The sequence below is a fragment of the Salmo trutta genome, chromosome 38, assembly GCF_901001165.1.
Source record: "Salmo trutta chromosome 38, fSalTru1.1, whole genome shotgun sequence".
NCBI lineage: Eukaryota > Metazoa > Chordata > Actinopteri > Salmoniformes > Salmonidae > Salmo > Salmo trutta.
The window spans coordinates 14,134,861-14,162,027 of NC_042994.1; the positions used below are offsets into that span (position 1 = coordinate 14,134,861).

At 47.0% G+C, this 27,167-nt stretch overlaps 1 protein-coding gene across 1 annotated transcript in view; it reads right to left on the reverse strand.

Annotated features, from left to right (window-relative positions):
- Positions 1 to 4,974: 4,974 nt before the first annotated feature.
- LOC115177951 (regulatory-associated protein of mTOR-like) overlaps positions 4,975 to 27,167 on the reverse strand; it is a 45,438-nt gene continuing 23,245 nt past the window's right edge. The window contains exons 7-17 of the mRNA XM_029738949.1: positions 23,902 to 24,007; positions 21,784 to 21,898; positions 20,153 to 20,277; positions 18,133 to 18,234; positions 15,225 to 15,275; positions 9,656 to 9,762; positions 8,101 to 8,228; positions 6,091 to 6,177; positions 5,746 to 5,862; positions 5,337 to 5,466; positions 4,975 to 5,064 (exon numbers count right to left, since the gene is read on the reverse strand). Of these exons, the coding sequence (XP_029594809.1) occupies positions 4,996 to 5,064; positions 5,337 to 5,466; positions 5,746 to 5,862; positions 6,091 to 6,177; positions 8,101 to 8,228; positions 9,656 to 9,762; positions 15,225 to 15,275; positions 18,133 to 18,234; positions 20,153 to 20,277; positions 21,784 to 21,898; positions 23,902 to 24,007 (1,137 nt within the window). The 3' untranslated portion in view covers positions 4,975 to 4,995. The remainder of the gene's footprint in view (positions 5,065 to 5,336; positions 5,467 to 5,745; positions 5,863 to 6,090; positions 6,178 to 8,100; positions 8,229 to 9,655; positions 9,763 to 15,224; positions 15,276 to 18,132; positions 18,235 to 20,152; positions 20,278 to 21,783; positions 21,899 to 23,901; positions 24,008 to 27,167) is intronic.

Sequence of the window (27,167 nt, forward strand, 5' to 3'; positions counted from 1 at the left end):
ATTGTAATCAGATTACAGATACTTTTGAAAAACTTGATTTCTTCTTGGATTACTTTTAAATTCACTTAATTTTTTTTGCCTGAGATCCAACTGCACAAGACAGTGAGAGATTGGACTTATCTTAACTGGAGCCAGGGCAGGAGCTAAGGCACACTTATCTGTACTTCCAGACGAGTAGGATTCTATTCCATGTCTAAACTCTGATAAGGGACTGCTAGTTGGCAAGTATCATTGGTTGTTATCAATGAAACGGTATATCTTTATATTGAGGCTTTCTTGACCTTTAGCCATAAAACAATGTCACGGCAAACAGAGAAACAGTTAACAAAGTTAAGACCTCTATTCAATCTGTCTCGCTGAAGTGTTACAGATTGCACAATAGAAATGTAAAAGGTCATTTCCCATTGAGCCGAGATATGCAGCATTTATGGTGAACGCAGTGTCGGCTAAAGTAGAAACACTGCCATATAATTTCAATCACACTGTAACGCTGAACTTCCGCGATTCGGATTGAATACAGCCCTGGATCTGATTTTATCCAGAATATTCATGAAATACAAGGATTCAAAGAAAAAATACAAGGTTTCAGAATGAAAACCTAAAACAAAATGTAGCAAGCAGCACCTTAAATCCCAGGCTTAATTAAGTCTATGAAAAATCTTTGAATCATCTCTTTGCAATGAAATTGATATCAGGACTGATTTTCACATCACACAGATACTCCCTCCTCAGGGGATGTTTTTGAAGCGGTCTGGTAAGAAGGATAATATGCCTGATAAAGTGTTATATACTGCTCAAAAAAATAAAGGGAACACTTAAACACATCCTAGATCTGAATGAAAGAAATAATCTTATTAAATACTTTTTTCTTTACATAGTTGAATGTGCTGACAACAAAATCACACAAAAATAATCAATGGAAATCCAATTTATCAACCCATGGAGGTCTGGATTTGGAGTCACACTCAAAATTAAAGTGGAAAACCACACTACAGGCTGATCCAACTTTGATGTAATGTCCTTAAAACAAGTCAAAATGAGGCTCAGTAGTGTGTGTGGCCTCCACGTGCCTGTATGACCTCCCTACAACGCCTGGGCATGCTCCTGATGAGGTGGCGGATGGTCTCCTGAGGGATCTCCTCCCAGACCTGGACTAAAGCATCCGCCAACTCCTGGACAGTCTGTGGTGCAACGTGGCGTTGGTGGATGGAGCGAGACATGATGTCCCAGATGTGCTCAATTGGATTCAGGTATGGGGAACGGGCGGGCCAGTTCATAGCATCAATGCCTTCCTCTTGCAGGAACTGCTGACACACTCCAGCCACATGAGGTCTAGCATTGTCTTGCATTAGGAGGAACCCAGGGCCAACCGCACCAGCATATGGTCTCACAAGGGGTCTGAGGATCTCATCTCGGTACCTAATGGCAGTCAGGCTACCTCTGGCGAGCACATGGAGGGCTGTGCGGCCCCCCAAAGAAATGCCACCCCACACCATGACTGACCCACCGCCAAACCGGTCATGCTGGAGGATGTTGCAGGCAGCAGAACGTTCTCCACGGCGTCTCCAGACTCTGTCACGTCTGTCACATGTACTCAGTGTGAACCTGCTTTCATCTGTGAAGAGCACAGGGCGCCAGTGGCGAATTTGCCAATCTTGGTGTTCTCTGGCAAATGCACGGTGTTGGGCTGTAAGCACAACCCCCACCTGTGGACGTTGGGCCCTCATACCACCCTTATGGAGTCTGTTTCTGACTGTTTGAGCAGACACATGCACATTTGTGGCCTGCTGGAGGTCATTTTGCAGGGCTCTGGCAGTGCTTCTCCTGCTCCTCCTTGCACAAAGGCGGAGGTAGCGGTCCTGCTGCTGGGTTGTTGCCCTCCTACGGCCTCCTCCACGTCTCCTGATGTACTGGCCTGTCTCCTGGTAGCGCCTCCATGCTCTGGACACTACGCTGACAGACACAGCAAACCTTCTTGCCACAGCTCGCATTGATGTGCCATCCTGGATGAGCTGCACTACCTGAGCCACTTGTGTGGGTTGTAGACTCCGTCTCATGCTACCACTAGAGTGAAAGCACCGCCAGCATTCAAAAGTGACCAAAACATCAGCCAGGAAGCATAGGAACTGAGAAGTGGTCTGTGGTCCCCACCTGCAGAGCCACTCCTTTATTGGGGGTGTCTTGCTAATTGCCTATAATTTCCACCTGTTGTATATTCCATTTGCACAACAGCATGTGAAATTTATTGTCAATCAGTGTTGCTTCCTAAGTGGACAGTTTGATTTCACAGAACTGTGATTGACTTGGAGTTACATTGTGTTGTTTAAGTGTTCCCTTTATTTTTTTGAGCAGTGTATTTATTTAAATGAAGCATTCCAGATCAACCGATATGGTAATGACGACATTAATATTGTGACGCAATAGCAGACACATTTGTTTTACACAATACATGTAGAACTTCACAATGAGAGCATGAACACAAACATGAAAACACAAACCAGAAAATAAATGAAAAAATCACCAGGAAAACAAGTGTTGTTGTGTATTTGGTTTATTTGACTGACTTCATCTCCTGTCTTATAAACCAGTCAGCAAAGCAGTCTACCGTCACAGAGAAACACCTGATTGCTTTAATTTCTCCTTCTACATCTTCAAAGTTTATTTTGTTTCCATATCTAAAATGTTAAAACTCAAAGCAGGATAACTAGAGATGTGATTCTGAGCATGGCTGACAGACAGCGTGGTGGGGTTTTTCTGTAGGTGTCAGTGATAGCAGTGAAGGCTCCTCCGTACCCTAGAGGGGGAGCTACTGAGCGAAGTGGGGCTTAGTTATGACAGCGAGTGCAGCTGCTTATACTGAATGCATGGCATGTGTTACCGGTTACCGTGACCGGTTCAGTCCACAGGCAAAGCATTATTGTCCATTCCTTTCTAGGGTGATAGCCAAGCTGAGGACTTTAGAGGCAAAAAGGTGAGGGTAGCGTCCATGGGGGAGTACTGTATGAGGAGAGACACCGTGTGGGCGAGAGCGTCTGTGAAAGGGGGAGAAACAGTCCTCTCCCATCTCTCCATCCCACTGAGGTCCAAGGCAAACAAACACTAGCAAATTAAAAAATATAAAATTACAAAAGTGGGCAAAAATTTAAATTATGTTTCAAAGAAAAACAGGAAGGTAATACAGAGCAAACCAAAAAAGCGACCCCTAATAGAGGCACATTAATGGCGATACCGCACTTGGAGCGAGTGTTGACCAGAGGGGTAACCCTTGTTAAAAAAAAGGCACCTCAGGACTCACTGAACTGATTTTAACCATCTTAGTTCGTCACATCAAGAGTAACACCAGACCTTGTGGCAGTCAGACCTCTGTGAGTCTACCATGCAGAGATGTCGTGGTATTATGTGGTATACCGTGGCTCATGAGGTACCTGAGCTAGCGTTGGAGGTTGACAGGAGAGCTGTGGCTTTTGACAACAAGGACACTGAACTGAAGAAGTGCTATGGAGCGTTACTGTGTATTTATCAGTGCACTCTATTACACAAAGTTCTGAAGTCACTCCTGTTTTTCGAACCCAACTTTTCTATCCCAATCTTCTTGAAACTTCCTTTCTGCTAAAGAAACCAAACACGGCTGGCTAATAAAATCAAGATTATATAAAAAAAAAAAAAACAAAGATAGAAGAAAATTGCCAGACTTTTCTCTAAAAAGTGTAGCGGTTAGCAGGGTGGAGGTTGGTAGTTGGCACACAGGGGAAAGGGCTGCCTAGGGCTGGTGTGTGTGATTCTGGGGACAGTCCATACACAGTTCATACAGTCCTCATAAGCCTGTGTGCGAGGATGCAGAAAAGTAGCAGCAGAACCCCACCCCCGGGGATGCAGTGGACACTGTGTTTCTTCTTGTCCAGCCTCAGAGTGCTTCTGGCTGGGGTCTGTAGGAAAGACTGGGGATGGGCATGGGCCAAGCGGGCCTCAGCCAGAACTCTGGAACTGATACTTTAGGACCCCAGCAAACTGCTCCATGTCTCCCAGTGCTGGGGCTCCTCAGGCAGGTATGGTTCAGCCAATGAGTGTGGGGGGGGGGGGGGGGGGGGGGGGGGCTGTAGAGAGCTCCAAGCTAATTCATTATTGCTTTGCAGGTAGGGAAGACAGGTAGCATCAGTCTTGGGATTAGAGCTGAGCAGTAGTCACCCATTGCATTAAGGACATGGGGTAAGCCTGTGGGCATAGGACAACGGAGAAGAATGGCAAAGGTTGGTGAGTTTAGCACAATTGGGTGAGGGCGCATGGATGCAAGGAGGTTAGCCCTACAGTATAGCATGGTAGTGGACATCTGTATGGGTATCGGTTTGTGTCCAAGGCTGTGGGCCAACTTTGGGCTCATCTGTGCTCTGTTTTACATTTCACTTTCTCACACACCAGATGCGCCCCGTAGTCCACCATCTTGTGAGCGAACAGTGAGAGCAAGTCTACTAGCTACAGCAGGGGGAGGGGTTATGGTGTGTGGGGCTTCAATAAGGGTCGTGCGGGTGTCCGTGAGCCATGCCTTCAGGTCCAGAGTCGTGTGTGAGAGAGGGAATTGTCCATCTCTCGATAACCTCTTGACCCCAATGCATAGAGGTCATAGAAAGGTAAATGTAGAGGTCATTCCGAGTTCATTCAGGTAGCGACACCGCCCGTCTCTCCCAGCCAAGGCTGGAACCTTTAAAATAGACCTATTATTCATCTCTGTATACACGCAATTAAATATACACGCTCCTCAGCACTGCCAAGTCTACAATCAACAGTTTCATAATAAAGACTTTGAATAAAACGATCAATAATAATAATATAAGTCAACATCATAACACGAGTTTGTCAGCAGCCATCACTATAGGACATTCAGGGGTGGTAACAATTGCATATGTACATTAGAAGTCATTTACATCCTGGCTCCGAGGGGAGAGAGGTCAGGGGTCAAAGGTAAAGTTCGAGGGGGGGGGGGGGGGGGGGGGGGGGGGGTTATCTGAGCCTCTTCTCCGCTGAGTAGATGGACATGTAGTAGTCGTTGCTGCCCACCGCAAGGTGGGGCTGTTGGGAGATAAAGAATACAGACTCATAAAGACAGGTGTAAAAACGTTCATTTTCCAAATCATTTTGTGTAATTAGGTGTGATGAAACGACATGTACAGTTTAGTAGGTTTTGCAGAGTATAGTTTAAGAGACATAGGGATAACTCCTTGTACCCACGCAATTCCAACTTATTAACTTTAATGTATTATTCACCCAAATCGTAGTTCCCATGTTACGTTATCTAGTTGGGATTCAGACTATGAATGAAGAGAGTAAGAATGCCATAGTACCCAGTAGGGATGGAAGGCCAAACAGCTGATAGCCCCGATCCTTTGGCCCATGAAACCGTCATAATACTTGATGTTGCTGATCACGTCACCGTTGGAGTTGTACACTGCTATGAACTGGTTCATCGATCCACTGGGAGAGGATGGACAGAACGAGAGAATGAAGGGAAGAAATTAGTTTCATAGCTGCTATACCAAATGTAGAAAACGTTGAAATCCTCAGACCGTCCCCCCACCTTTCACCCGTTGATATAGTATTGACCACATTTAATTCCTCAAAGTGAGTTTAGACCAAAGAGTTTGATAGAGGGCTAAAACGGGTTACATCCACCTACAGTCCTCTATCGAACTCTATGGTTTAGACCAATTATAAAGGCCCTTCCTGCAGCGTGCCGTAAACCTGTGAACTCACCAGGCGAACAGGTTGGCCTGCGGATGGATGTCCAGCGCCGTTAACCCCTTCACCGTCTGCAGCACGTTCACAGAGTCCGGCGACCGCAGCTCGAAGAACCGCACGTCTCCATCGACACTGGGGAGGAGGATGAAGGAGTCCAAACAGAACATGACATGTCATCACATCCATTTAGATCTACAGGAAGTAGGCCGCTGGTCTTGGACCGGGCCACAGACGGCGAGAGAACTAGAACGCGTGAGAGAGTCAAGAATAGCAGTACCACCATATCTGGACACCTGACCGTCACAGAAATAATCCAATCAATCAATCAACCGTTCAAAATCACTCATCAACGAGCACTACCTGACACTAATGATTTTGCCGTCCGTCTGCTTCTGCAGGTGGGCCTTGACCACCCAGGACGAGTGTTCCCGGTAAGTCATCACGCGACTGCGGGGAGACAGAGAGGAAAAGCGTCATCAACTTTAGTCCACCTACAACCATGTTGCTGTTCACGGGAGACACAGAGGGAGATGTGAAAAGTATGCAGCGTGGGTGGATGGACTCCCACGCTGTTATCAACATGCGAGACGCCACACAGTGTAAAAGTGACCGGTGTTTGAGAATTTAAAGCAGTGTCGTGATGTTGAACGGAGTCTATGTTATCAATCAATCAAATATATTTATGAAGCCCTTTTTACATCAGATGTCACAAAGTACTATACAGAAACCCAGCCTAAAACCCCAAACAGTAAGCAAGGCTGTAGTGTGTGTATATGGCCATTGGGTGTCGCCCTAAGTACATGGGTATAAGCACTATTGGACAGTCCATCTCCATGGTAACAGTATCCTTGAGTGACTGAGGCACTGTGATTGAAGATAGAGGAGGAAAGTTGCCCCTAAGCACAGATCTATGCTCTAGATGACCTAACCCCAAATCCTAGCTTTAAGAAGTAGAAAACAAAATCTGACCCTGGGCCAGCAGTAAGAAGCAAACAGAACGCCAAAGTGAGGACCAAAGCCTATCCCTGTTCCCTTGGCGAAAATAGTAACAAACTCTGTGTAAGAGTGTGCATGATTGTGTGTGTGTGCCTGAATGTGTATGCAATGCGCGTGTTTGCTTAGCCCCCTACTGGTTTTAAAGGACAGCACATAGGGAACGGGTGCTACAGTCTCAGTGCCTGAGGGGAAGCACTTAAATTAACATTAGTTAAAGATTTATGGGACACTATGGCTTAATTGCCCTGTTTTCTTTTTTGGGGGGGAACTAAAATAATGTTTGGCTGTGGGGGGATGTGGCAGGAGAGCTGGGAGCTCCACAGGTGAGAATACAGCAAAACTCACTTTATGAACAACTCAACAATGAAATGATGTACAGTGATATGAGTCATAAAATAAACAGCCAGTTTATTAGGTACACTACCCCGTTCACGAAAATGGATCGCTCCTACAGACAGTCAGTCACGTGGCCTTGGCTTGCTATATAAAGCAGGCAGACATCGAGACATTCAGTTACTGTTCGGTTGAAAGTTCGAATGGGCAAAACGAGTGACCTAAGCAACTTTGAGCGTGGTATGATCGTGGTGCCAGGCGCGCCGGATTCAGTATCTCAGAACGGCCACCCTCCGGGGTTTTGCACACACGACAGTGTCTAGGGTTTATCGACAATGGTGCGACAAACAAAAAACATCCAATCAGCGGCTGTCCTGTGGGCGAAAACAGCTCGTTGATGAGAAGGGTCGAAGGAGAATGACAAGCTAACAGGCGGACCGCAAAGACAAATAACGCCGCAGTACAACAGTGACGTGCAGAACGGCATCTCGGAATGCACAACTCAATCTGCGTGTGGAGCGTTTCCGACACCTTGGAGAATGCCCCGAAGAATTTAGGTTGTTTTGGAGGCAAAGTGGAGTCCGACCCGGTACTATATCGATGTACCTAAAATTGTCCAGTAAGTGTATATGAGATGACTAAGAAAGAAATTAACAACTTTACCTTTTGCTTTTTTGCTTTGCTCATACGATTTTAGTGTGTCTGATAACTAAGGGAATAAAAAAAAAGCACTCCTGCATAAAATATATCCGATGCTAATGAGCGCTTCATAAAACATTAAGACACACAGCTTCTCTTTGTGCTACTGGGAATAAGCAACCCTATGATTAGTAATGAATTAGGAAGATTAGAAGCCCATTCACGTTTACCTCCAGTCACATTTTAGACAGAATAATGTGATGAGGAACATGTGCGTGCAGGGATGATCCTCATTGTTGAAGCCTTATGAAAGTCAAGGTGTGGAGGAAGCATTAAAAGTTTGTGTCTGCGTTTGTGTGAGCGCACAAGCGTGTGTGTGTGTGTGAGCGCGCGACCACTCACCACTCGTTGGCGCCCATCCTCCTGTCATAGAGGCGGACCGAGCCGTCGCCCAGCCCCGCTGCGATGAGGGACCGCTGTGAGTCACATGATAGGCTAGTCACACAGCTGTCTGCCCCCGTTGGGATGTCCTGGTACACACACACACACACACACACACACACACACACACACACACACACACACACACACACACACACACACACACACACACACACACACACACACACAATTAGTTCAAGTAATGTTAAAATAAAAAATAAAAAAAAAGTAATTACATAGTCGTTGCCGTGACATAACAAACGTTGTGGTTGTCACGGCGCTCATTAAACTTTGAGTAACCGGCTAACAACTCGATCAATCACGTCTACAGCTGACTGATGGAGAATGTCGTCTGGGTTCTGCCGTCAATACGGCCAGAGACAGGGTAGGGCTCGCATACTTCCCATACTACTGTCTATCAAATAAAGGGTCAACAGGTTGAATGGAAATACAACCGATAATGTTGAGCCAAGTGCTGAATACCAGGATGCATACAGTGCCTTCAGAAAGTATTCATACCCCTGGACTTATATCACATTTTGTTATGTTACAGCCTGAATTCAAAATAGATTTTTTTCCTCACCCATTATTCTGTACAGGCTTCCTTCTTTCCACTCTGTCACTTAGGTTAGTATTGTGGAGGAACTACAGTGTTGTAGATCCATCCTCAGTTTTCTCCTGTCACAGCCATTAAACTCTAACTGTTTTAAAGTCCCCATTGACCTCATGGTGAAATCCCTGAGCGGTTTCCTTCCTCTCCAGCAACTGCGTTAGGAAGAAAGGCTGTATCTTTGTAATGACTGGGTGTATTGATACACCATCCAAACTGTAATAAATCATTTCACCATACTCAAAGGGATATTCAAGGTTGGCTTCGTTTTTTTTTATCCATCTACCAATAGGTGCCTTTCTTTGCGAGGCATTGGAAAACTTCCCTGGTCGTTGTGGATGAATCTGTTTGAAATTCACTTCTAGACTGATAATTGTATGTGTGGGGTACAGAGATAAGGTAGTCATTCAAAAATCATGTAAAACACTATCATTGCGCACAGAGTGAGTCCATGCAACTTATTATGTGATTTGTTAAGCACATTTTTCCTCCTGAGCGGATTTAGGATTGCCATAACAACGGGGTTAAATAATTACTCAAGACATTTCAACTTTTCATTATTTATACATATGTAAAACATTCTAAAAACATAATTCCACTTTGTGAAATCACTCACAGGCCAGTGACACAAAATCTCAATTTAATCCATTTTAAATTCAGGTTGTAACACAACAAAATGTGGAAAGATTCTAAGGGTGTGAATACTTTCCGAAGCCACTGTAAACCGATATGTAAGAAAGCAGGAGGAAGTATCCACAGTTCCAGATTGTCATAACGCTCCCAATGGACCTATTGGATTTGAGATTCGTCACCTGAGAAATCATGGATGTGCAATAGGCAACTGTGACATTTCAAAACATTGTCATTGATAAACAGGTTAGTTATGATCCCTGTGTTTCTCTTTACCTGGACCTTCATCTCCCTCTCCGTGTCCCAGATCCTGATGACCCTCACATCTCCAGACGTCATCAGCAGCCCCGTCTCCTGCTCCCAGTCCACCACCATGCCTGCACCTAAGAGAGGACGCTGGTTAGTAACACACACAGACAGAAAGATACAAGGGAGCACACACAGGCGGAAACCAATGACAACGACCCAGCTGTCAATGCCTGGGAGTTTGACGCATGATCTACCAGCTGAGCACGGGTTCTGATGGCGTCTGCCAAGAGTTCTCAGACACACTCAGACTGGCGGATGTAAACAGGAAACTTTACTTGGCTCATCGCACTCTGTCTCTTTGTGGCGGGCCGGGCGCCTGCAGGCTGACCTCGGTCATCAGGTGAACGGTGTTTCCTCCGACACACTGGTGCGGCTGGCTTTCGGGTAAAGCGGGCGGGTGTTAAGAAGTGCGGTTTGGCGGGTCATGTTTCGTAGGACGTGTGACTCCACCTTCGCCTCCCGAGCCCGTTGGGGAGTTGCAGTGATGAGACGAGATGGAAATTGGGTAGGGGGAAATAAAGGGGGTCAAAAAAAAATCGAATAAGTAAAGACCAACTCCTCCACCAGATGTTACTACTGGCAGGCAGCAGTGACAGGTTCTCACACCCAGAGAGAGAGAGAGGAGAATGAGAGGAGCCCTCAGCACCTCCATATGCTGCTACTGAGTGTGTGACACCCGGCAGAGGGCCGGGGGCGTAGCCTAACCTTGACAAACAGGCAAAGACTGGCAGAGGGAGACCTGTGCTGTGTGATAGACAGGTGTGGAGAGGAACAGGGGATAACTCAAAGCGGCTATGGGCTTTGCAACACACACTGTAAACACACACACTAACTCTAAGTGAATGGCACACAGCTTCTCTTCCTACTTTTCCTCCTCCTACATATCATGATCTCCTTCCTCTTCCCCATCATCAACAATACCAACCCTGTTCTATCAGTCTGTTTCAAAGCCCCAGTGTGGCTAGCTCTGGCGTCACAGCTACGCGGGCTGTTAGCAAGCTCAGGCTCACATGCAGACGCGTGGGGGAACACTTCACAGAGTGTACTCAGCCACCCACAGAGCTGGGACCCTCACACACACAAACTTCTGTGATTCCCCCGTTAAACACACGTGTGCGTGCACACACACACACACACACACAAACACCACACACGTGCACACACACAGAAAGACTGGCCCCATTCAGAGACTGAGGGAAAAGAGGAGGCATTCCTTTGAAGTCCGGAGCTCTGTGTTAGTGAGAAATTCCCATCTCTGGCTGATGAGGAGAGAGGGAGAGGAAGAGAGTGCAGCAGAGAAACCCTAACCTTGCTTATTCTTACTATTCCAGGCAGATAGTACTAAAGTCAATGAATACAAGCAAGGGTTGGAAACCCCAAACATTTCCAATAATTTTGTTCTGAACAGAAGCACAATCTTTTTTTTAGCTCCATTCCAATGTTCCGACCAGCATAATAAAGTTGTGAACCGGTTCGAACCAGAAGTACCAGTTTATATATACACTGAATAAAAATATAAACTCAACTATGTAGTGTTGGTCCCATGTTTCATGAGCTGAAATAAACGATCCCATTCATTTTCCATATGCACAAAAAGCTTATTTCTCTCAAATTTTGTGCACAAATTGATTTACCTCCCTGTTAATGAGCATTTCTCCTTTGCCAAGATAATCCATCCATCTACCTGACAGGTGTGGCATATCAAGAAGCTGATTAAACACCATGATCATTACACAGGCGCACCTTGTCCTGGGGACAATAAAAGGCCACTTTAAAATGTGCAGTTTTGTCACACAAATGTGTCAAGTTTTGAGGGAGCGTGCAATTGGCATGCTGATTGCAGGAATGTCCACCAGAGCTGTTTCCAGAGAATTTAATGTTAATTCCGCTACCATAAGCCACTTCCAAGCGTAATTTCAGAGAATTTTGCAGTACATCCAACCGGCCTCAGAAACCTAGAAAACTAGCTGGCAGGCAGACACTGGAAGGAGAAGTGTCTGTGGGACAGAGTGAGTGCTTTGAACAGCGGCTTTGATGGCGCTTTTTGAGGGACAAAAAAAGAGAACGTTAATAACCGGTTTCCATGCTTTTAAAATAATAGTTATGTTCCTGAACAATAGAGATCACTTTCATTCCCGGTTCTGTTTCCGTTCCTCAAAAAACTTAATTCTTTCCAGTTTTTGGTTTTGTTCTCTGAACCGGTTCCAACCCCTGCTTACAAGTCAACACACTGACTGAACCCAATGCCAGGAGAAGAAGAGAACAAAACGGTCCACCCCATCTCGCTTGCTTTCTCTCTTTCCATCCATCTTTTTTATACTCCCACTCCTTCACCACCTCAGGTTTTCCTCCACTCACTCCATCACCTCTCTTTTTTCTTCACTCCCTCCATACAGTTCAACCGTAACCAACTCAACTCAAAAACATTTCTCAGGCGTTGAAAGATTTCCCTTGCTTTAGGTCACATCAGGGTCAACGCATTGAGTTCATACACAGACTCTATATGCTACTAGTCAACTTCCCTAAAATGAGCGAATCAATCCGAGTTCCCTGTGGCAGCCTAACCAGTGAGGCAGGGATTTGAGAAGTCCACACAGAAATCAATAGCGACATTATGTATGGAGATGTGTGACTGAGGGAGTGGATGAGGGAGTGCAGCCTAAGGCATTGCTGCCTCGTCACAATCGGATTCTCAGGGTTCTTCTTATACACAGGGGAATACCTCCTCGAATATATACTCTACCTCTGTCCCTCATTCTCACACTATCCCTCTTTTATTTTATTTCACCTTTATTTAACCAGGTAGGCAAGTTGAGAACAAGTTCTCATTTACAATTGCGACCTGGCCAAGATAAAGCAAAGCAGTTCGACACATAACACAGAGTTACACATGGAGTAAAACAAACATACAGTCAATAATAAAAATAAGTCTATATACAATGTGAGCAAATGAGGTGAGATAAGGGAGGTAAAGGCAAAAAAGGCCATGGTGGCGAAGTAAATACAATATAGCAAGTAAAACACTGTAATGGTAGATTTGACAGTAGATGAGTGTGCAAAGTAGAAATACTGGGGTGCAAATGAGCAAAATAAATAAATACAGTAGGGGAAGAGGTAGTTGTTTGGGCTATTTATAGATGGGCTATGTACAGGTGCAGTGATCTGTAAGCTGCTCTGACAGCTGGTGCTTAAAGCTAGTGAGGGATATAAGTGTTTCCAGTTTCAGAGATTTTTGTAGTTCGTTCCAGTCATTGGCAGCAGAGAACTGGAAGGAGAGGCGGCCGAAGGAGGAATTGGCGTTGGGGGTGACCAGTGAGATATACCTGTTGGAGGGCGTGTTACAGGTGGGTGCTGCTATGGTGACCAGCGAGCTGAGATAAGAGGGAACTTTACCTAGCAGGGTCTTGTAGATGGCCTGGAGCCAGTGGGTTTGGCGACGAGTATGAAGCAAGGGCCAGCCATAGGAGACCGTACAGGTCGCAGTGGTGGGTAGTATATGGGGCTTTGGTGACAAAACGGATGGCACTGTGATAGACTGCATCCAATTTATTGAGTAGGGTATTGGAGGCTATTTTGTAAATGACATCGCCAAAGTCGAGGATCGGTAAGATGGTCAGTTTTAACGAGGGTATGTTTGGCAGCATGAGTGAAGGATGCTTTGTTGCGAAATAGGAAGCCAATTCTAGATTTAACTTTGGATTGTCTCTCCCTCCATCTGATATTCCCTCCCAACTGGAGGCCCATTGTTCTCCTCAATAACGACTACAAAAGCGGCTAATTATTTAGTTAGCATTAGCATAATGTATAATTGAATGGATATTCGGGGCTGCCTGTGCGTGGGTGTTGCTGGTGCGTATATGTGCTAGCTGAGGTTAGCCCTATAGCTAGCGTTAGCGGTCTCCAGTGGCTACGATAGCCCCATTCCACTACTCACCTCTGCCCCTGGCTCTCTTCCCTAATCCCCTTCTCTCTATAGCTCTCCTTATATATCCCTCAGTGTCACGTTATATTTCCATCACTTGTCCTTTCTCTCTAGGGGGCTAACACTGCCTCTGCATTCTCTTTCCACACTATTAATCACCTGTTGATGGACTGGCTCTCACACGCCGCAGGTTATTAAAGACTGCGCGCCGACTTCACACTTCCCTCCTCTCTCTCTTTTATTCCCTTAATCGTGTTTGCTTTGAAAGTGTCCTCCAGGACCCAGGTGATGGAATTAACTAGGACTACGCTGCACAAGCCTGTAACTAACGATGAGGCCGTCACCATGGATGGGGTTGATTTGATGGACACTGACACCGGTAATTTATGACGCTTTTGGCGTTAGGCTAGTTAACCTGTGAGCTGACGAGAGAGAAAAGCCCCAGAGTGGAGTGGTGCCTGTATTTAACCTGTATTACAGGCTAAGGGAGTCTGAGTGTTAGATCAGTGATTACTAAAAACTTTGGCACGGTTATTTGGGTTGGGTCCAGAGTCGCTGAGACATCTGAGCCTTCTCTCATATTCAGTCTCTGTTTTAGTTTCTGTTTGTCCCTCCGTCTGTTCCTCTCCTAGTCCCTCTCTTTGTCTGTCTGTCCGCCCCCCTCTGTTCCACTCTCTGTGTACTTATCCTCTTTTAGTCCTGCATCTCCCAGCCACTACCTCCCAGAGGCCTTTTTAACAAGCCTCCAGCCATCCAGTATGTGGAGTAGGACTGCCCTACTTTCACTCAAACTTCCCCAGTCTCGTCAGAAAAAAAGAAAAGATATGAAAAACTTCCTCAAGCTGCTGCAGTAGAATGAGGAGAGATCGAGAGAATGAGAGAGGGGGGAGAGCGCAAGATGTTATAAACGACATCTGCATGAGAACTTAATTAGGTCTGCGCTCTGTCTGTGTGGACGGGAAGTCGATGTGGGTCTCCCTCTCCGGAATGCTAAACAAACACTAATGATAACTCCATAGGGTGTAATGAGGACAGAGAGAGACAGCGCTGCTCCACAACAGATAGAAAATAAACAGCACCCAAACAGGCAGGCAGGCTCTCCCTCTCTCACCCATCGTTCTCTCCCCCTCTCTCACTTTCCTCCTCTCTCGGTCAACCCCTCACTTTCTCTCCCTATCCCATCCATCTCTCTACCCTAATTCCCAAACTCTATAGTCTTCTCTCCAACACACTTTGCATGCCAATTCAGCTGCAGGGGGAAAACCCAAGTCTGGATGAAGACAGTTTTAAGGCCCCTTGCTTGGCTGTGGAGGGAACTAATCATGGGTACTGGCCTCAGGGCTAGAGGAAGGAGGTCCATTAGTTCTACTATCAACATCCCACATTACCAGCAGGCCTCTAATTATACACATTATCCTCTAATTAGATGATTGAGGATGCCCTAAAAATAATATGTTATAACCCATATGGGGGTGTCGTGTCGACAGTTGTAAGACTAATGGGGGTTCCCTGATTAGTACACTACTCCCAATGGATCTCCTGTAATTCCAAAGTAGTAGTGCAGGGGCAGACTGCTGGAGTTTGGCGAGAGGGAAAGACGACGGCAGCACTCACCTCCCTGTCCCTTACTCCTGTCAAGATAGATGGAGACCCGCCTGGCCAGACCTGCAAGGGGAGGAGCAGAAAGGAGGAGGGAGATGGGGAGGCGCCGGGGAGGGGGAAGGAGAGTCAGAAGCACATCAGCCCCAGCACGTCACACCGTTAGCAAGGACACCCACATGCACAGACACACACATTCACTCTGACGCATACACGCAGCCTCGCACACACACTCTCTCTGTGTATTAGTTTGTGCGAGACAGACAGACAGACAGACAGACAGACAGACAGACAGACAGACAGACAGACAGACAGACAGACAGACAGACAGACAGACAGACAGACAGACAGACAGACAGACAATGAGCAGCGAAAGAACAAGGCCACAGTAGCATGACATCTTCCAAATGAATACCGCTGACACGCCTGGATCAAAAACAGAGAGATATTCCACTACTCAACTACTGGCTGTGCATTTAAAACAGGCTGCAGATAGCTACACTCCATCTTAAATCATATATGCACCCTACGGCCTTGGCCAAAAGTAGTGCACTATATAGGGAATAGGGTGCCATTTGGGATGCAAACTATATCTCATCTAAAAGCCTGGAGGGCAGAGGGGTCTAAATCCCCTGTACCACAGGGAAGACGAGTGTGTGTGTGTGTGCACCTTGTTGAGTGCACGTGTGGTTGGTGTTCAAGTATGTGAGTGTGAATGAGTATGTATGTACACTGAGTGTACAAAACATTAAGAACAGATTCATAGTATTGAGTTTCCCTCCCTTTTGCCCTCAGAACCGCCTGAATTCGTCAGGGCATGGACTCTACAAGGTGTTGAAAGTGTTCCACAGGGACGCTGGCCCATGTTGACTCCAATGCTTCCCGCAGTTGTGTCAAGTTGGCTTGATGTCCTTTGGGTGGTGGACCCTTCTTGAGACACACGGGACACAGTTGAGCGTGAAAAACCCAGCAGCGTTGCAGTTCTTGACACACTCAAACCGGTGCACCTAGCACCTACTACCATACCCCGTTCAAAGGTACTTAAATCTTTTGTCTTGCCCATTATTCACCCTCTAAATGGCCCGCATGCACAACCCATGTCTCCATTGTGTCAAGGCTTAAATAACCTTCTTTAACTCGTGTGTGTGTGTGTGCCCGTGAGTGTACTGCAATACAACAGGACTAACTGCATATAGCATAGTGACAATTAACACCAATACAACTATTACATTGTGGGGGAGCGAGCAGCCTTGTTCTGCTAGAGGAAGATGAAACATAAAACAAACCAATGTCAACGTAGCAGGAAAGTAGCAAGCCAGAGTTAGAAGATCTCAATGAAAGGTGGCAAAATGAGGAGGAATAGCACCCGGCAAGTTACTGGATGGAGGGGCGAGCCTGTGTTATAGAGATGGGGGAGATTTGGAATGGGTGCGTTTGTGCTTCTGAAGCAGTTACAAATCGGTGCCAACGATCTCACCAAGGCATCTGTTAATTTGAACGGCGCTAGCTGTATCAACGCAAGCTTGAGCTGTGCAGACCCTCCCTACCGCTCTCAACCTCCAAGGTGAAGTGGTGGTTACCCTGCTAAATCCTGATTGCGGAATACCTGACAGCTCTCCCTGTGACGCTAGTTAAGTGTGCCTCTCAGCAGGGACGCTGCTCACACATACTCATTAGAATATAATAAAATTAATTATTTTACCTTTAACTAGGTAAGTCAGTTAAGAACAAATTCTTATTTTCAATGACGGCCTAGGAACAGTGGGTTAACTGCCTTGTTCAGGGGCAGAACGACAGATTTTCACCTTGTCAGCTCGGGGATTCGATCTTGCAACCTTTCGGTTACTAGTCCAACGCTCTAACCACTAGGCTACCCTGCCGCCCCAGAGTGTGTCTCATTCTATGATTCAACACAGAGCTGTCAGAGCTAACGTCCTACCAGCTAGCGCGCTCGCCTGCCCTCCTCCTACACACCCACCACAGATAATAATTGAATGTGATTCAGCTATGTATTGAATGTCATACAACAGCTCATCCTTGACCTGTATGTACTCACACACTTCTTATATTTCTACTACCGTACATTTTAGTTACGCTGTTTATACTCACCGCATACTTATTCATATACTGGATTCCTGACATAGCTCAACTCTTAACATATCTACTGCAGTACATAGCATTCCTAGTTTATCAAGAGGAAATTCATCTGGTGAACATATGTATAGATTGCATTTGGATTCCTGTTACAGCGCTTTTTGGGTTGTTAATTAGATTCATACCGAAGTGTCTTTATTGCTTTACATTTTACTGCATCGTTAGGAGCAAGTAACATAAGCATTTCACAGCAACATCTGCTAAACTGGGTACGTGACCAATAAACGTTGTTTTGATTTGACGCAATTCTAACTCAAGCCTATACTGCACCAAAACTGGTGATCTGCATCAAGATAAATTCCTATATTTGTATGAAACATTGCACATTGTCCCTGACGAATGAATGAATGAATGAATGCAGAATGAAGTAGCCAATTTCCCGCACCTGCCATCCATAAGCATAGCCTAGAATTCTCTGAATGGCAACATGTCAGAGAAATGTCAGAGAGGAACATAGACAAGCGATTGGCAGATGTAGAGTGGGAAATATGAGGGGGCTGGAGAATTAGTGGAAAGGGGATGTGGGGAGATGCGGGTCTGAATTCTGAGCGGGTGGGGAGGAGGGGGGACTTGAATGATTGTGGACACGAGGACTAGGTGGATTGAGGGTTTGGGGCAGTGGGGTGGATGGGAATGGGGGTAAAGGTTGTATTGTGTGGCGGTGGTGGTGGGACGGGGGGGTAAAACTGAGGTCGATGTGGAGGTACACTGAGGGTCTAGGGGGGGTAAATAGCGTGGTCTTTACTGTGGGCGCTGGAAGAGGGCTGACCTCGGGTAGTGGGGAGCATGTCGGACAGGCCCTGCCACGCCGTCACCATCTCGGGGTTCCGCTGGTCCGCAAAGTTCTTCCAGATACGCAACGCCCCGTCATCTAGAGGAGGGGGGAGAGAGAGAGAAAAAGAGAAAAAAAGAGAGCGAGAGAAAGAGAGAGAGAGCAAGAGAGAGAGAGGATGTTTGGAGAAAGGAAAGGGGGCGACAGAGAAGGAAAAATAAAGAGAAAAAAAAACATGTTCGATATTATCATACAAGGTTAGAGGTCGCTAACAACTTCCATATTTACACTTGCACAAACACTTCCTCCCTTTGTGCCCATGAGAGACGAAGCATGTGCACATGGATTTGCATTAACCACTATGGCCTCGAGCGCGTACGTGACCTAAGAGTGCCGAAAGAACACAACAGAAGCACAGTCTACGGCTGTATCCCAAATGGCACCCTCTTCCCTAGATCGTGCACTACTTTTGACCAGAGCCCTATGGGTGCACTATATAGGGAATAGGTTGCTGTTCGGGAGGCATCCTATCCCTTAACATGCATCTCTTAACAAATCTCTGAACAAAAGTTCTTACATTGGGGTCTACACAAAGCAACTTTCAAGCAATTTGACCTCGTCTCTTCAGCCTCTAGCCTCCTTCAACTTTACAAACTCATATGTACAATACAATGCGCTTGTGCCTCTCCTTCAAGCCTGGCACCTTCCCACTGCTTGCAAGCCTACACACACACACACTCACAAATACCATGCTCCCTGCCACCCATTGTACAAAGGCACCGCAGACTAAACTGAAACTAAGCTCAAGGCCGTGTTAACAGGGTCTTGTTTCTCTAGTCCTCCTGAACAGATTGTCAAAGAATCCCAGGATGTTCAGTTTGAGCCACATAGCCTAGGTCAAGGCCATGTTTCAATCTACACTCTTTTCTTCCTAGAAGCAATGACTCATCGCGCTTGATCCTTCACGTCAAGGTAGGGAAGAACTTCAAATACGGATGTATTTTGAAAGTATTCAGACAGGATTGCAAACCAGGGTGAATGAATGACTATGTTTAAAATTACAGACAAAATCAAATTACTGTATATGACTTTGGAGCCGCAAAGCATTTTAATACAGACCTGCGATAATTGGTTTCACATGAGAGAAATAAAGTTAACAGAATGGTGCTCTCCAGCAATTCAATATAATGCTGCCGACTTAATTCCTTTTCTACTTATTTAAGAGTGCATTTTTCACCCAGGGAACAATGTGTGCATGCGTGTTCCTGTCTGAGGATGTGAGGCAGGCGTTTGAGGCTTGCTTATTAAGGCTTCAAGGTCTAGGAGGGAGAAAACATGCACATTTATTTGCTGCAAAATGATGGTGTACTTGAATTGAGGCAACTTGGGTCCATTTAGTTTCTGCATTCAGTTTGATTGGGTGATGCTGAAGTGATTGACTGTTTGGGAGTTTGTTTGATTTTTTTTACGTGTGTGTGTGTTTGTGTGACGCGTAAGATGATTGAGTCTGAGTGTAGGTGCGTGCTCGTGAGATGATCGAGTCTGAGTGTAGGTGCGTGCTCGTGAGATGATCGAGTCTGAGTGTAGGTGCGTGCTCGTGAGATGATCGAGTCTGAGTGTAGGTGCGTGCTCGTGAGATGATCGAGTCTGAGTGTAGGTGCGTGCTCGTGAGATGATCGAGTCTGAGTGTAGGTGCGTGCTCGTGAGATGATTGAGTCTGAGTGTAGGTGCGTGCTCGTGAGATGATTGAGTCTGAGTGTAGGTGCGTGCTCGTGAGATGATTGAGTCTGAGTGTAGGTGCGTGCTCGTGAGATGATTGACAATTTATATTCTACTTTATCCACAGCAACTTAAAGGAGCAATTCGGGTTAAGTGCCTTGCTCAAGGACATGGCGGCAGATTTTTTCACCTTGTCGGCTCGGTGATTCGAACCAGCAACTTTTTCGGTTACTGGCCCAACGCTCTTTAACCGCTAGGCTACCTGCCTGTGTGTACAGTGTATAGGTGTGGGTCTGACCTGTAGCAGTGAGCAGCAGGGAGTAGTCATGTCCGTTGAGGTACTCCATAGCTGTGATGCGGGTGTAGCGAGGGTTCCCGTTGTAGAAATAGTCCAACCTCTCTGCCTTCTCCCAGTCCCAGAAACTACACAACACACATACACTTTAGTCACTGACAGCACTTCAGCCACTGACAGCACTTCAGCCACTGACAGCACTTCAGCCACTGACAGCACTTCAGTCACTGACAGCACTTCAGCCACTGACAGCACTTCAGCCACTGACAGCACTACAGCCACTGACAGCACTACAGCCACTGACAGCACTTTAGTCACTGACAGCACTTCAGCCACTGACAGCACTACAGTCACTGACAGCACTTCAGCCACTGACAGCACTACAGCCACTGACAGCACTTCAGCCACTGACAGCACTTCAGCCACTGACAGCACTTCAGCACTTCAGCCACTGACAGCACTTCAGCCACTGACAGCACTTTAGTCACTGACAGCACTTCAGCCACTGACAGCACTTCAGCCACTGACAGCACTTCAGCCACTGACAGCACTACAGCCACTGACAGCACTTTAGTCACTGACAGCACTTCAGCCACTGACAGCACTACAGTCACTGACAGCACTTCAGCCACTGACAGCACTTCAGCCACTGACAGCACTTCAGCACTTCAGCCACTGACAGCACTTCAGCCACTGACAGCACTTCAGCCACTGACAGCACTTCAGCCACTGACAGCACTTCAGCCACTGACAGCACTTTAGTCACTGACAGCACTTCAGCCACTGACAGCACTACAGTCACTGACAGCACTACAGCCACTGACAGCACTTCAGCACTTCAGCCACTGACAGCACTTCAGCACTTCAGCCACTGACAGCACTTCAGCCACTGACAGCACTTCAGCCACTGACAGCACTTCAGCCACTGACAGCACTTCAGCCACTGACAGCACTTCAGCCACTGACAGCACTACAGCCACTGACAGCACTACAGCCACTGACAGCACTACAGCCACTGACAGCACTACAGCCACTGACAGCACTACAGCCACTGACAGCACTACAGCCACTGACAGCACTACAGCCACTGACAGCACTACAGCCACTGACAGCACTACAGCCACTGACAGCACTACAGCCACTGACAGCACTTCAGCCACTGACAGCACTACAGCCACTGACAGCACTACAGCCACTGACAGCACTACACATCAAACCAAGTGTCTGTAGCACTGCCAGCTGTGTGTCTATGTGCGTCACTGGACTGTGTCATGGCCCTGATAGGGGACAGACTTTTTCTCAGGGCTGCCACTACAGCATGTGTCTGAATGACCTGGTTCTGATGACTTTCAAACTGTTTTCACAGAGATGAACACAAATAACCCATACCATATGGCTTGTTTCCACATATCCAGTCCTCTCAGATCAGCAAACAAACACATTCAATGGCCTCATCTCAAATGCCTTCCTCGTTCTCATACACTGTAGTGCTCCTTGTGTGAAGAGTTTCTGAAGGCACTGTTCGTCTCTGGCCAAAGTAGAGCATTTACGTACAGGGACAGACTCCCACAAGACAGTCAATAATGCGTTTCAAATATAGCTGAGGCTTTGCGCACAAGACGGCAGTCTCTCACCAGATGCTGTCTTTGTCTGCCACGGCGATGCAGGGGTTGAAGGGGTGGAACTTGACCACGGAGGGAACGCCAGGGTTACGGTTGATGAAGATCTGGTCATCCAGACGCGTCACGCCTAGAGGAGGAGGAGACACCGAGCACCATCAGTCACCTGACACCAAACACCAATCAAACAGTCAGTCATAGATAAATAAAAATGTACCTAATGTAAACGCTCAAACAATACAATCCATACATATTATTTGGCTTCATCAGTTCATGAAAACAAGTCGAGCGGTCTATATTTATATGGGTGTGTGACTGTGGTATCACGGTAGTAAAGATATGTTCGGATGAAAACACTCTTGTAACTCCTATAAAGACCGGATCATTTGCTAGTGAGATCCCTATTCAATAATCATACAGTCGCATTACAATCCTTGTCTAAAAGGTCTGGCTACGCTGCCTTGACAACCATCACTTGTGTCGTCAAGGTGTCCTTCGGCTATCTGGAATGTCTCAAAGTGGACTGTCAGGAATTTCAGAGAAGAAATACTAACTGAAAAAATATTTCATAAAGTCGGGAACAAAAGAAATACAGGAGGAAAATATTTTTCATCTAGCCGAGCAAGACCTTGGCAAGGCCTTCGTCTCTGTACTTGTTGATCAAAAGCTGAAAAGGTGTTCATTAAAAGCTAGTCTTGTCTGTGTCGTTTTCTCTACCATACAAAATGCAATACTGCGAGCTTTCAGCAAACTCATCACGTTTTTCATCACAAATAAAACAGAGAAATACAGACTTTAATCAGTTTTTTTAGAAGCCTTTAAGGTCGATTCCCCGGCCCTCTTCTGCCCCGTCTGTGTTCCCCGGCCCTCTTCTGCCCCGTCTCTGTCCCCCGGCCCTCTTCTGTCCCGTCTCTGTTCCCCGGCTCTCTTCTGTCCCGTCTCTGTTCCCCGGCCCTCTTCTGTCCCGTCTCTGTCCCCCGGCCCTCTTCTGTCCCGTCTCTGTTCCCCGGCCCTCTTCTGTCCCGTCTCTGTTCCCCGGCCCTCTTCTGTCCCGTCTCTGTCCCCCGGCCCTCTTCTGTCCCGTCTCTGTTCCCCGGCCCTCTTCTGTCCCGTCTCTGTTCCCCGGCCCTCTTCTGTCCCGTCTCTGTTCCCCGGCCCTCTTCTGTCCCGTCTCTGTTCCCCGGCCCTCTTCTGTCCCGTCTCTGTTCCCCGGCCCTCTTCTGTCCCGTCTCTGTTCCCCGGCCCTCTTCTGTCCCGTCTGTTCCCCGGCCCTCTTCTGTCCCGTCTCTGTTCCCCGGCCCTCTTCTGTCCCGTCTCTGTTCCCCGGCCCTCTTCTTTCCTGTCTCTGTTTTTTCTTCCCCACTCTCGACCCTCTATCATGTTTTACTCCCCTGTCTCCTTTCTCACTCCCTCAGTCTCTCGTCCTCCCTCTCTATTCTTTGTCACCCTCTAACTCCCCCTATCGGTCTCTCGCTTTCTTTTTAAAATGTACCCCCTCCCCCTGTATTTTCTCTGTCTGTCCATCTCCCCAGAGGCAGGACAATGAATGAGGGCAGCCCTGATCTTTTAGTCTCTCAACTTTAGAGGATGGCAGAAAGGGATAGTTAAAAGGGGAGAGAGAGATACATGCGTATGTGAGCCTCAGCTCTGACGCCAATGGACTCGTGAGCGTGTGTCCTGTGTGTGTGCGCGTACGCCCATGTGTGTTGTAGGAGCTGGCAGTGACGTGGGAGTGTTAACCATTCTGTTTGAGCAGGCTCTGACTTCAAAGGGGGAGCTGCGCTGAAGCCTGGGGTCATTAATGTGTGTGTGTGTGTGTGTGTGTGGGGGGGGGTCTCTCTGACACAGAGAGACCCGTCTGGCAGAGCTTTCGGAACAAGGGGGGTTTCCAATAGATCCTCGCTCCCACTAACTTCATATGCATACTCACGTTCCCCTCACTGGTGTGTTTCACTCTTCAAATATCTCCCTATCCCTCTGGCACGGTATGTGTAACAGTGCATGGGCACAGATTGTTTTCTTCTATACTGCGGGTGAGTGTCTATACAACAGTGACAGCAAATCTACACAAGTGTGTGTGTGTGTGTAGATATGCATTTATGTGTCGCTAAGCATAGTGTTTGTGTGCGTCACCTCTCTGTGTGATGCGATGGCTCTGTTTTCTAACGCGGGCGTTCCTCAGGAACCTCCACTCCCTCTCTTTCCTCACCTGGCTCTCCACATCATGCTCCTCTGGAATCTAGAGAGAGAGAGCGAGAGAGAGAGAGAGCGAGAGAGAGAGAGAGAGAGAGATACAGTTGAAGTCGGGAAGTTTACATACACTTAGGTTGGAGTCATTAAAACTTGTTTTTCAACCACTATAGTTTTGGCAAGTCGGTTAGGACATCTACTTTGTGCATGACACAAGTAATTTTTCCAACAATTGTTTACAGAGATTATTTCACTTATAATTCAATGTTTCACAATTCCAGTGGGTCAGACGTTTACATACACTAAGTTGACTGTGCCTTTAAACAGCTTGGAAAATGCCAGAAAATTATGTAATGGCTTTAGAAGCTTCTGATAGGCTAACTGACATCATTTGAGTCAATTGGAGGTGTACCTGTGGATGTATTTCAAGGCCTACCTTCAAACTCAGTGCCTCTTTGCTTGACATCATGGGAAAATCAAAAGAAATCAGCCAAGACCTCAGAAAGAAAATTGTAGACCTCCACAAGTATGGTTCATCCTTGGGAGCAATTTCCAAACGCCTGAAGGCACCACGTTCATCTGTACAATCAATAGTACGCAAGTATAAACACCATGGGACCATGCAGCCGTCATACTGCTCAGGAAGGAGACGCATTCCCTCTCCTAGAGATGAACGTACTTTGGTGCGAAAAGTGCAAATCAATCCCAGAACAGCAAAGGACCTTGTGAAGATGCTGGAGGAAACAGGTGCAAAAGTATCTATATCCACAGTAAAACGAGTCCTATTTCGACATAACCTGAAAGGCCGCTCAGCAAGGAAGAAGCCACTGCTCCAAAACCGCCATAAAAAGCCAGACTACGGTTTGCAACTGCACATGGGGACAAAGATCGTACTTTTTGGAGAAATGTCCTCTGGTCTGATGAAACAAAAATAGAACTGTTTGGCCATAATGACCATCGTTATGTTTGGAGGAAAAAGGGGGAGGCTTGCAAGCCGAAGATGGGTCTTCCAAATGGACAATGACCCCAAGCATACTTCCAAAGTTGTGGCAAAATGGCTTAAGGACAACAAAGTCAAGGTATTGGAGTGGCCATCACAAAGCCCTGACCTTAACCCCGTAGAAAATGTGTGGGCAATACTGAAAAAGCGTGTGCGAGCAAGGAGGCCTACAAACCTGACTCAGTTACACCAGCTCTGTCAGGAGGAATGGGCCAAAATTCACCCAACTTATTGTGGGAAGCTTGTAGAAGGCTAGCTGAAACGTTTGACCCAAGTTAAACAACTTAAAGACAATGCTACCAAATACTAATTGAGTGTATGTAAACTTCTGACCCACTGGGAATGTGATGAAGGAAATAAAAGCTGAAATTAATAATTCTCTACTATTATTCTGACATTTCACATTCTTAAAATAAAGTGGTGAACCTAACTGACCTAAAAGAGGGAATTTTTAAATGTCAGGAATTGTGAAAACCTGAGTTTAAATGTATTTGGCTAAGGTGTATGTAAACTTCCCACTTCAACTGTAGATGTTTTATTTCTATTAGATTGAATAGGGCAGAAGCATGTCTAAACTGGAAGAGGTTACAGAGCTAAAAGAGGAAGACACAGTTCTCTCTCTCTCTTCCAATTATACTCCTTCATGGTCTTGTATAAAGACAAGAGCTTCTTGCTACTGGGCTAAATGAAGAGGGTTGCCTCTCAGGCTGCTAAGTGTTCTCTCCCACGTTTCAACACTCCCTCATCCTCTTCCTGCCCATCTAACACTCTTATCTCACCCTCTCCTCTCCTCCTCCTCCTCTCTTTCTGTCATCCCATTCTTTGGAATGATGGGTTAATGAGATAAATGAAGAGGATCGCCTCGTAGGCTTGCAGTGTTAAAAGCTCTATCCTTGCTTGTCCTCTCATCTCTCCTCCCCCTCTCTCTATCCATTCATTAACCCCTCCCTCTCCATCCATCCATCCATCCATCCATCCATCCATCCATCCATCGCCTCTGAGGGCTGCTTCTCAGGCTGTGTTGAGGGGTTCTCCTCCCTCACACTTCCATACCCCCCTCTTTCTCTCCATCCATTCATCCCTCTCTTTCTGAGGGCTGCCTCAGGCTGCGTTGATGTTTTCTCCCCTGTCCCACACTCCCATACCCCCCTCTTTCTCTCCATCCATTCATCCCTCTCTTTCTGAGGGCTGCCTCTCAGGCTGTGTTGAGGGGTTCTCCTGCCTCACACTCCCATACCCCCCTCTTTCTCTCCATCCATTCATCCCTCTCTTTCTGAGGGCTGCCTCTCAGGCTGTGTTGAGGGGTTCTCCTCCCTCACACTCCCATACCCCCCTCTTTCTCTTCATCCATTCATCCCTCTCTTTCTGAGGGCTGCCTCTCAGGCTGTGTTGAGGGGTTCTCCTGCCTCACACTCCCATACCCCCCTCTTTCTCTCCATCCATTCATCCCTCTCTTTCTGAGGGCTGCCTCTCAGGCTGTGTTGAGGGGTTCTCCTGCCTCACACTCCCATACCCCCCTCTTTCTCTCCATCCATTCATCCCTCTCTTTCTGAGGGCTGCCTCTCAGGCTGTGTTGAGGGGTTCTCCTCCCTCACACTCCCATACCCCCCTCTTTCTCTCCATCCATTCATCCCTCTCTTTCTGAGGGCTGCCTCTCAGGCTGTGTTGAGGGGTTCTCCTGCCTCACACTCCCATACCCCCCTCTTTCTCTCCATCCATTCATCCCTCTCTTTCTGAGGGCTGCCTCAGGCTACGTTGATGTTTTCTCCTCCCCCACACACTCCCATACCCCCCTCTTTCTCTCCATCCATTCATCCCTCTCTTTCTGAGGGCTGCCTCTCAGGCTGTGTTGAGGGGTTCTCCTGCCTCACACTCCCATACCCCCCTCTTTCTCTCCATCCATTCATCCCTCTCTTTCTGAGGGCTGCCTCAGGCTACGTTGATGTTTTCTCCTCCCCCACACACTCCCATACCCCCCTCTTTCTCTCCATCCATTCATCCCTCTCTTTCTGAGGGCTGCCTCTCAGGCTGTGTTGAGGGGTTCTCCTGCCTCACACTCCCATACCCCCCTCTTTCCCTCCATCCATTCATCCCTCTCTTTCCGAGGGCTGCCTCTCAGGCTGCGTTGAGGGGTTCTCCTCCCTTAGTCCCTGACAGGGAGAGAATCATTAGTGAACATCAATGGAGGTCCTCTGGTGTAATTGCAGAG